The sequence below is a fragment of the Lingula anatina genome, chromosome 6 (genome assembly GCF_051362555.1).
Source record: "Lingula anatina isolate TDL-2025a chromosome 6, LinAna3.0, whole genome shotgun sequence".
Classification (NCBI taxonomy): Eukaryota; Metazoa; Brachiopoda; class Lingulata; order Lingulida; family Lingulidae; genus Lingula; species Lingula anatina.
Genome location: NC_141772.1, coordinates 3890676 through 3901695, shown reverse-complemented (window position 1 = coordinate 3901695; position 11020 = coordinate 3890676). Strand labels below are relative to the sequence as shown.

At 39.8% G+C, this 11020-nt stretch overlaps 1 protein-coding gene and 1 non-coding gene across 3 annotated transcripts; one reads left to right on the top strand and one right to left on the bottom strand.

Moving 5' to 3' along the window:
- Positions 1-21: 21 nt before the first annotated feature.
- LOC106162364 (mitogen-activated protein kinase kinase kinase 21) lies at positions 22-8499 on the top strand. 2 transcript variants are annotated; one of them, XM_013539640.2, is made up of 5 exons: positions 22-384; positions 831-1082; positions 1385-1837; positions 2372-3662; positions 4113-4367. In XM_013539640.2, the coding sequence occupies exons 1-4, from the start codon at positions 325-327 to the stop codon at positions 2768-2770; spliced, it is 1164 nt and encodes a 387-aa protein (XP_013395094.2). In that variant the 5' UTR covers positions 22-324; the 3' UTR covers positions 2771-3662; positions 4113-4367. The 2 variants fall into 2 exon arrangements, with proteins under 2 accessions (XP_013395094.2, XP_013395095.1); XM_013539641.2 differs by lacking the exons at positions 22-384; positions 831-1082; positions 1385-1837 and adding exons at positions 4641-5093; positions 5592-8499 and having other exon boundaries at positions 2778-3662.
- Positions 7372-7445, bottom strand: Trnat-ugu (transfer RNA threonine (anticodon UGU)). Its single transcript has one exon. It is a non-coding gene; the product is annotated as a tRNA-Thr (tRNA).
- Positions 8500-11020: the final 2521 nt, after the last annotated feature.

Below are 11020 nucleotides of genomic sequence, written 5' to 3'. Positions count from 1 at the left end.
TAATTTTTCATTCAAGATCATGCACTTAAGCTTTGAAAAAACAAATACACAACTGTTGAAATACTCGATTCGTGAGGATGACGTGGCTACAATGATGAACAATGGAACGCTGCGACTGAGACGTATTTGACGAAGTCATCAGACGTAAGGAGACGTCCCCTCAATGACATCAGCGAAATGTTACAAAGCACTAAACGTCACAATAAAATTACATCATAGGGCAGCGGTTGCCGTGGAGCCGTTGCTATAATCACGTTCGACTCTGACAACGTCTACGTTTGACGGTGTTTTTTGCACGTATTTTTCAATTTACTTATTGTGAAAATGTTATGTATTTCTCAAATGCGAGCTATGAAGACCAAAACAAGGAGGGTTTCTTCCCTGGTAAGTGGTTTTAAAAGGATATCTTCTTACTGTTTGCATGATGGAATGACTATTTTATATCGGCATTTCACTGTGAACATTAACGTAATTATGTTCTATGCCCCACTAAAATCTTTTTGTTGAAAACTTAAATAAACCACCTACTTCATCACAAATCTAAGTTAGAATTGAATGCAGTCCAGTCTGCAGATGTTATACATGTCATGGAAAAATACTTTTTTGATTGCGAAATTCACCAACCAACTAAAACTTCATGTGCCTTTGGCATTTTCCATTTTCGCCAAATACAAACAATTTACTCACCAGTTGACTCTTAAGGAAATCAAACTTGCAGTTCATAACTTGCTGGACTTTAACTTATTTGCTTTTGTTTTAATTCTTAACTTGCAATTAATGAAGGCATACGCAATTACAGTTTATTACATGGGATCTGTTATCATTCTCAGGGACGGCCTAGTGTCTGGGCAGTCATGAAACAGAGGGTGCGGAGTCTGTTTTGCGCTGGTAAAAGTCCCACCATCTCAATCAGCACTGCCGCCAGTGAATCCCTCGTACAAGGAATGAATGGAGGAAATGGATCGCTCCGTACTCCAGATCTCCTCCGGGACATAGCTGACATTTCTCTTCAGATTTCTTTGGATACCATTGAAAGTCTGAAACCTGGATTTTTGTCATCGGCTACCATTGACGATGATCTGGTGGGTGTGATGAAGAATTTCTTTTCTTCTTATCTTTACTTTTTACGGACTTCGTTCTCTACCCCTCTCTCTCTCTATCTCTCTCTCTCTCTCTCTCTCTCTCTCTCTCTCTCACACACACACACACACACACACACACACACACACCTGTCACTTTTGTCCACAATACGATGTAGAACACTGTTCAGTGATTACTTTTCAAATTCAAGTTACTACTAAGCTGAAATAAGACAGTACAAATAAAGGTCTGAAATACAAAATTTCCTGAACTTTCAATAAAAGGCGCTGTTTCCTTTTTTCAGAAAAACATCAAGGAATGCTCTCCTGCTGACATCGAGTTTGATAGAGACTCTCGCGGGAGGCTGGTTGAAATAGGCAGCGGTGGCTTTGGCACCGTCTTCCTTGCCACTCACCGGCCCACTGGCGACGTCGTGGCCGTGAAGATGTTCAAGAGGAAATACTCCTCCGACCAGAGAATTCGCCGCGAGGCAGCCGTCCTGGGCCACCTTGCCGGCACGAAGCTTTGCCCTGAGTTCTACGGGTTGGTCGACTACGGGGCGGACGGCGGCGTCGCAGAGGGCAGATTTGCTCACCTGGCTGTAGTCACGGAACTGGTTCGCTTCAGGAAGAGCACTTTGCAGTGCTTCGACTTGAAGAAGTTCTCGCAGACTTACTTTGCTCGCCGGGGACTGACGCCACAAGACTGGCTGAACTTCAGCCTGGAACTGGTAGAAGGAGTGCAGGAGATACACGAGGTGCGTTTCAGTATAATTTTTAAAATGTTCTGATCATTTTTTCAGACGTGTGATTAGTTGACAGTATAATATTTCTGGATTGTTGCATTAAAATAAGTGTGCATTGTTTTTCAGTTTTATTTATTTATATGTTTTGAATTTCGTTCCTCTCTCTCTCTCTCTCTCTCTCTCTCTCTCTCTCTCTCTCTCTGGGGCCGTATTCTCAAAGGGTTGTAACTTTTGTAACTATTTACGTAAACTTGTAACTTTGGTCTTTCGCAGTATTCTCAAAACTAGTGCAGCTATTGTACTTACGAATTTTTGTAACTTGTCACGTAACTGTCCGTAGGAACTTAGAAACTTTCGAGAATACCAACCTACGTGAACAATCGGACTGACGTGTAAAATCTAATTAAAAAAATTCAAGCTAAAACCTTTCGAGAATACGGCCCTTATGTGCTTGTATCCATTTCATGTAGCTTTTCTAATATTTTATACTGATGTCTTTAAATTACTTATGAAATATACTTTAAGACAAAATTTTATTCGTTCCAGAAAGGAGTCGGTGTCTTTGATCTCAAGTACGAGAACATCATGGTGACACGCGACCGTCAGGGTGCCATTCACCCTCGCATCGTGGACTTTGGAGCCGCGTGCGCCCTCAACGGCGACAAGCCCATGATGCCACCAGAGAGGTTCTCTTTAGAAACCCTGAGAGCTCTCCGCCACGATAGCGTCCATCTGGCGCCTGAAATCTTCGAACATGGCGTCTCTTCAGCAGCCTGGGATGTGTACAGTTTAGGCCACGTGCTGCAGGACCTGGCGGAGGGAGAGAAGATGGAGGACTTGAAATTTTTGATGGGACAGTGCGTAGCAGACGATCCTGCTCTGCGACCATCTTTGGCCCTCCTTCTGCAGGAAATGAACGCGCTTTCAAACGCAGATATGGCTTAGACTGTGACTCTGTATATAACTTAAGCCCTGATTGGAATGTACAAAATATTACATCTGATGTTATCAGACTTACATAAAACTACAAGGGCTAACCTCATCCAGGCATATTGCCTCAGATTATATAGCGAAAACGCGTATGCGTGGAGTACATTCCTATGTACATCTTGTAAATACATTACTGTGTGTGTGTGTCTGTGTGTGTGTGTGCGTGTGTGTGTGTGCGTGTGTGTTTGTGGCTGTGCCTTTTTGCTCTTTTTTATTTTCATATTCAACCAAATAAACCTGACAGTTTTTCAAAGCGACATTGTTTCACTCAAAACACCGACCACATCAAATGGACAATTATTCTGATTGTTGCATTAATTTTACAAAAATTCCCATAAACTATTGTTTATTGTACTATATGTGTCATCTTATACTACTTTTTGCCAAGAGGTCTTTAAATTGATTGCAAGAGATTTTGCCTCGTGCAGAAAAATATTGGCTACGCGCATCCTGAAAACAGACTCCTGTTTTTCTTTGTTTTTTTTTTTTTTCAAAATATGCATAATATCTCATTCAGGATGGTGCATTTTAAGTTTAGAAAAAACAAATACACAACTCCTGTCGTGAGGATGTGGCGGCCACAAAGAAAAACAGTTGAATATGGCGACATAGCAGACGTCCCCTCAGTGACGTCATCGAAATGTTACAAACCACTGCATGTCACAATAAAATTACGTCATAGGGCAGCGGTTGCCGTGGAGCCGTTGCTATAATCACGTTCGACTCTGACAACGTCTACGTTTGACGGTGTTTTTTGCACGTATTTTTCAATTTACTTATTGTGAAAATGTTATGTATTTCTCAAATGCGAGCTATGAAGACCAAAACAAGGAGGGTTTCTACCCTGGTAAGTGGTTTTAAAAGGATATCTCCTTACTGTTTGCATGTAGGAATGACTTTTTTATATCGGCATTTCACTGTGAACATTAACGTAATTATGTTCTATGCCCCACTAAAATCTTTTTGTTGAAAGTCTTAAATAAACCACCTACTTCATCACAAATCTAAGTTAGAATTGAATGCAGTCCAGTCTGCAGGCGTTATACACCTCATGGAAAAATACTTTTTGGAATGTAAAGTTTACCAACCAATTAAAAATTTGTGTGACTTTGGCATTTTTTCATTTTCGCCAAATACTAAAATAATTTACTCACTAATTGACTCTTACGAAAATTAAACTCGCAATTCATAACTTTCTGGACTTTAACTTATTTGCTTTTATTTTACTTCTTAACTTGCAATTAATGAAGGCATATGCAATTACAGTTTATTACATGGGATCTGTTATCATTCTCAGGGACGGCCTAGTGTCTGGGCAGTCATGAAACAGAGGGTGCGGAGTCTGTTTTGCGCTGGTAAAAGTCCCACCATCTCAATCAGCACTGCCGCCAATGAATCCCTCCACGTACAAGGAATGAATGGAGGAAATGGATCGCTCCGTACTCCAGATCTCCTCCGGGACATAGCTGATGTTTCTCTTCAGATTTCTTTGGATACCATTGAAAGTCTGAAACCTGGATTTTTGTCATCGGCTACCATTGACGATGATCTGGTTGGTGTGATGAAAAATTTCTTTTCTTCTTAATTTTACTTTTTACGGACGTCGTTCTCTCTCTCTCTCTCTCTCTTTCTCACACACACACACACACTCACACATACACACACACACCTGTAACTTTTGTCCACAATACGATGTAGAACAGTGTTCAGTGATTACTTTTCAAATTCAAGTTACTACTAAGCTGAAATAAGACAGTACAAATAGAGGTCTGAAATACAAAATTTCCTGAACTTTCAATAATAGGCGCTTTTTCCTTTTTTTCAGAAAAACATCAAGGAATGCTCTCCTGCTGACATCGAGTTTGATAGAGACTCTCGCGGGAGGCTGGTTGAAATAGGCAGCGGTGGCTTTGGCACCGTCTTCCTTGCCACTCACCGGCCCACTGGCGACGTCGTGGCCGTGAAGATGTTCAAGAGGAAATACTCCTCCGACCAGAGAATTCGCCGCGAGGCAGCCGTCCTGGGCCACCTTGCCGGCACAAAGCTTTGCCCTGAGTTCTACGGGTTGGTCGACTACGGGGCGGACGGCGGCGTTGCAGAGGGCAGATTTGCCCACCTGGCTGTAGTCACGGAACTGGTTCGCTTCAGGAAGAGCACTTTGCAGTGCTTCGACTTGAAGAAGTTCTCGCAGACTTACTTTGCTCGCCGGGGACTGACGTCACAAGACTGGCTGAACTTCAGCCTGGAACTTGTGGAAGGGGTGCAGGAGATACACGAGGTGCGTTTCAATATAATTTTTAAAATGTTCTATGTTTTTTTTTTTCAGACGTGTATATTTCTGGACTGTTACATTGAAATTGGTGTACATTGCCTTTCCGTTTTTATTTTCTTTATGTTTTGAATTTCGTTGCTCTCTCTCTGCCTGGGGCCGAATTCTCAAAAGGTTGTAACTTTTGTAACTATTTGTTACTTGGTCTTTAGCACTATTCTCAAAACTAGTGTAGGCCTACTTACTTCTATTGTACTTACGATTGTTTGTAACTTTTCACGTAACTGTCCGTAGTAACTTACAAACTTTCGAGAATACCAACCTACGTGAACAATTGGACTGACGTGAAAATTTATTTTAAAAAAATACAAGCTAAAGCCCTTCGAGAAGATGGCCCTTGGTCGTTATGTGCTTGTGTCCATTTCATATAACTTTTCTAATATTCCATACTGACGTCTTTAAATTATTTATGAAATATACTTTAAGACAAAATTTTATTCGTTCCAGAAAGGAGTCGGTGTCTTTGATCTCAAGTACGAGAACATCATGGTGACACGCGACCGTCAGGGTGCCATTCACCCTCGCATCGTGGACTTTGGAGCCGCGTGCGCCCTCAACGGCGACAAGCCCATGATGCCACCAGAGAGGTTCTCTTTAGAAACCCTGAGAGCTCTCCGCCACGATAGCGTCCATCTGGCGCCTGAAATCTTCGAACATGGCGTCTCTTCAGCAGCCTGGGATGTGTACAGTTTAGGCCACGTGCTGCAGGCGCTGGCGGAGGGAGAGAAGATGGAGGATTTGAAAGTTTTGATGGGACAGTGCGTAGCAGACGATCCTGCTCTGCGGCCATCTTTGACCCTCCTTCTGCAGGAAATGAGCGCGCTTTCAAACGCAGATATGGTGTAGACTGTGACTCTGTATATAGCTTAAGTGTGTGTCCACGAGAAAACCAAACCAAATGTAGAAAATGCGGCAAGGTGGGGGTGAACGGATTTACATCATATTTGGTGTGTTTGAACCTTTATATGAACAATATCTGAGGCTGCAATATTTCCTGAAAAAAATCCCTACTTACAGAGATATGGCCAGTGACAATTTGGGGGGTTTATCAACCAAAAATTCTTCTGAAAAACAGGGTTATATTGATTGGCCTTAAAGTTTATACAGGTGTCACCAAATGATTTAGTTTGGTGATATATTATAACCTAAAGATAGGGGATTAAAATGATATACACTTTTTCCACTCTCTTTGTTTCCATGGTAACAAACCAAGCGTTTTTCTCAGGCCTACAAACCACATGCTTTGAACACCCCCCTTCTATTTTTGACAATATCTTCATCTTCACAGGTCTTTGGGGTAAAGCGTGTTCAGGACTAACAGATAACTCATTAATCTATTTATACATGAAATCAAAACTTACTGCTGTTCTACAACTTGTCCGTTGTAACAGATAGAACATGACCTAATTTCTTCATTTTTCGTAAATATATCCGAACACGTATATCGGTGCACTGAACTTCAGCCATCTCTTTCAAGTCAACGAATGGTTTAAAACACTGTTAGTTGAACTTTTTATTTTCATTTTACCTATTCTAATTTTTTTCTGGTTAAAACAAGCATCTAACACATTTTAAAACCATGTGAAACTAATGTACTAACGTCAGAACAACACAACGTCATTATCCAACATGGCGGAAATCGCAGACTGTTTGTTTACAAATCTTCCTCAACGAAGTCGTATATCATGTGATTTATACTCTGACTACAGATATAAAAAAACATGTAGTGTATTGAAAAATTGCAACAGAGATATTAACAGTCATCTTCGTCGCGTTTACGTGAAGCAAAACAGCGTGAGTTACGAAAGCACACTGATTCTTGTCAGGTGTGAATTCTTTTGTATCCGATGACAGCAATTGGACTTTTTCAAGTATCTTTGGGAGAATAAATGGGTTACACCATGTGACCAGCACTGGGATATGGGCTTGGTTTGTGCTGGAAACCATCCACACAGGGGAAAACGAGCCTATAACGAAATATGTCATGGGATTAACTTGCAGATTGTAGCGATTTGGGGTGAGTGCAGAAAAATCACCAGCCAGACCAGGAATCGAACCCGGGACCCCTCGCTTACAGGGCGAGTGCTCTTACCTACTGAGCTACCCGGCCGGTTCTACCTGCCCCTGGCACTACACTCCTCCCCCCCAAATGCCGAAAGACGCGAGCCCTATCTCGCAACACCGCTGCCACCATTGTAGCGATTTGGGGTGAGTGCAGAAAAATCACCAGCCAGGCCAGGAATCGAACCCGGGACCCCTCGCTTACAGGGCGAGTGCTCTTACCTACTGAGCTACCCGGCCGGTTCTACCTGCCCCTGGCACTACAAGATGTCAGTGTAGACAAAAAGGCATTTGAATATACTGATGCCACTTGGTTCAGGTAAGAAACGGGTTTGTTTGTATTTTAATACAGGCTAAAATCCAGAAAAAAAGTTCACTCAGAAAAATGATCTAGGTGTAATTTTTTAATGGTAAACGCTCCATTTTTTTAAAAAGAAAAATGCCCCCTTTCAAATAATGAAATTGCAGCCTAAGGACCTGTGATAATTTTATCTTTTAAGCTATATTTGTGTGGGTATTTATGTAGGTTTAATGGTACTTGGGTAAAATAAATTTAAGGGTAACAATTGGAATTAGATTGAAGCTAGGGCTGGTCTTGGCAAAATTGCTAGGCTCATCATAATTAATATTCGAAACCATGCCTTACTTATAAAACATGGACAAATGGGATAATAATTTATTTTTCATCAATGTATCAATTAACTTTCAGATAAGTGTTTTCATGTGTCTATAGTAAGCTATATTTATATTTCAGGCATATTTGAGAAGTGTTATTTGACACACAGTGATCTTATGGTCAGCAAAAGAGTCCAAAGTCTTGCAGAAACTGAAACTAGTGTGGAAATGATGGCTGTTGTAGAAAGGCATGTACAGTATGTAAATGAAAGCCACAATATAACAAATGCTGAGGAGATGCATGAGGCCCTAGTTTCTGCAGTTGGAGCCATTTTCTACATCCAGCTAGACAGACATCTTCCAAACCCGCGTGGACTGGAGTGTCCAATTACAACAATTTAGCTTTCTTGATTCCTACAACATGAGAAAAGGTGTCTTCCTTCCTTGAGCAGTTTTAACATGAGTGATACTGATGTTAAAGTTAATTTGGGTTTTTCTGAGGCAAATATGCCAACTGGGACTATACCAAGCAAGATCACAAACAGGGAAATTTTTTCTTGTCCAGAGAAGTTTTCTCTGAAATCTTTTGCTACTAAGACTGAAGAGTATTTGTAAGGTCCTTTTTTAGACCACAGTTATGAAATGTGCCAAAAAAAAAACAGCTTTTGATCAAATTAAAGTCTAGTGGGCCAACAATCTGACTAAAGAAAAACTTAAAGCACATCAGCTGTGAGAGAACTCCACCCTCTTGAATATCTCACTGAGTTACACAATGGATGAGCTTTAAAGTCATCTAAACCTTTGAAACTATATTCAAATAAAGTATAGGAGTTTTTACTGAAGGAGTTTAGAAGGGCACAAGAAACAGGCCAGCAGAACCTAGCATTTGTGAGCATGAAGATGAGATTGAAATGTCAGTAAGAAGGGTTACAGACTATTCAGGAAGAAAAAATCGGCAGTTATTTTTGAATGTATTAAAAACCTTGATGTTAAGAGCTGTAATGTTTGATACAAAACTGCAAAGATGTTTCATAACACCAGGATATATTTTGCGGTTGTGTTAGTTTTGCTTTTTGAATAGAAAATTATCTTGTTTTGCTACATTATGATATAGTTTGTAATGATCACAACTAATGTTGCACTGCTTTGCATGTATTGCTATATTATAATTTTGTGATTTTTTTTTATTATTTGAAATTATTCATCTGAGACAACAATAAACTAAATTGAATAATTTTTTAGTTACTGTATGCTCATAAATAGTCACCAAAAAGTGGTGTGGATGATTAAAAAAAAACTCTTGATAATTAAAAAAGATTTGTTCTGGCTTTGCTATCATAAATACTATGGCATATCCTGATCTCTATATGATAAATATTGCACCAAAAAGAAATCGCTACTAAACTAAGATTTTAATTTGTATTCACCAAATTGATGATATTAAAAAATATATATATATATTAAAATTATCTTGTAAACTCTCAAGTTAATTGCCAGTGCCTATCCAAAGTAACAGAGTCTATGATTTATTTCCTCTAAATTTTTTGTCCATATAAATTAAGAAGTCCTTATATGGCAATTTACAAATATGAAGCCCAGTGACCTTGACCTACTGACCTGATATTCATTAGTACACACCCACTTTCCATGTTCACCAGCCCTATTAATTTAGTAACATCATTGTAGAGCAAAATGGTTTAATAAATTAATCAAACCTATCGTCTACATAGACTTGAATGAATCCACCACGATTTTTTGCCTTAAAAATGGCCAACTTTGGAGGTATTTTTCAGTACCTGTTTTAATACAGCAGTAACTTTTGAAACTTGATTTGGAATGACCCATATCTGCCTAAAATATTCATGCAGTTTTATAGCTGTAAACCCTGTAAAGATGGAGATATATGCAATTAAAGATGGTAGTATCAAAATTGGACTTTGGGGGGAGGGGTGTTATAAATGGGTGTGGCTCGCCCAAGCAGGGTCTTATCTGAATTCTACATATATCTGTGGCAAGCCAAATGATTGTTTTCAATGATTGTAAGGTCTAATATTTTTTAGATTTCTCCATTTTTGTTTAATTTACACAAAATATATCATTATTTTTCCAAGGTAAAAATGGAGTCTCAAAGAGGCTACATAAGCCATGACTTATAATAGGCTATAATTCTCTGAAGAAAGGATATTTTTGGGATTCCTTCCTAACTCATGAATAACTTCCTAATATGCCTCCATACAACAAATTTGGTTGAAATCCGCTGACCCCCACCTTGCCACCCTGGGCTGGTTCTCTCGTGGACAAGCTCTTAAGACCTGATTGGAATGTACAAAGTATTACATCTGATGTTATAAGACTTATTTTAAACCACAAGGGCTAACCTTATCCAGGCATATTGCTTCAGATTATACAGCGAAAACGCGTATGCGTAGAGTACATTCCTTTGTACATTGTACATACAAGCTGAATATCTCATGAGTTCTGATCACTTTTTCTTGTAAATATATCAATGTGTGTGTGTGTGTGCCTTTTTGTTCTTTTTTATTTTCATATTCAACCAAATAAACCTGACAGTTTTTCAAAGCGACTTTGTTTCACTCAAAACTCCGACCATATGGACAGAACAGTTATTCTGATCGTTGCATTAATTTTACCAAAAAAAGTCTATTGTACTATATTTGTCACCTTACATTACTTTTTACCAAGAGATCCTTTTGTCTCGTGCAGAAAATATTTGCAACATTTTCAAATTTACACCACATAAGTATCTAACGCGACAACAGACCATGGGTTTTGTACGCCAATGTCTAAGTTAGAAAAAATCGCTTGAAATATAATAAGATTAATAATATACAATATGAACAGTTCCTCTTTGTCGTCTAGCCGTCGAATGACGCGTTCTAGAATGATCTCTAGAATATCTAGAATGATCTTTTAGAACCGACCGGATGGCCTTGTGGTTAGAGTGTCCGCCTCCGGAGCGGGAGGACGTGGGTTCAAAACCCGTCCGGGGACATACCAGTCCTTTATAAACGGTACCTGCTGTCTCCCCGCTTGGCACTCAGCACTTTGGGGTTGAAGCAGGGTCCTGGTCAGGCAGAGAACGATATTGTAAGATTGATAGCACTCAGCGCCTCATACGGCAGCGGGGCTGTATCCTCCCCAGGGAGGCGAGATTGTACACAGCGTGTTTTGACCAGTTG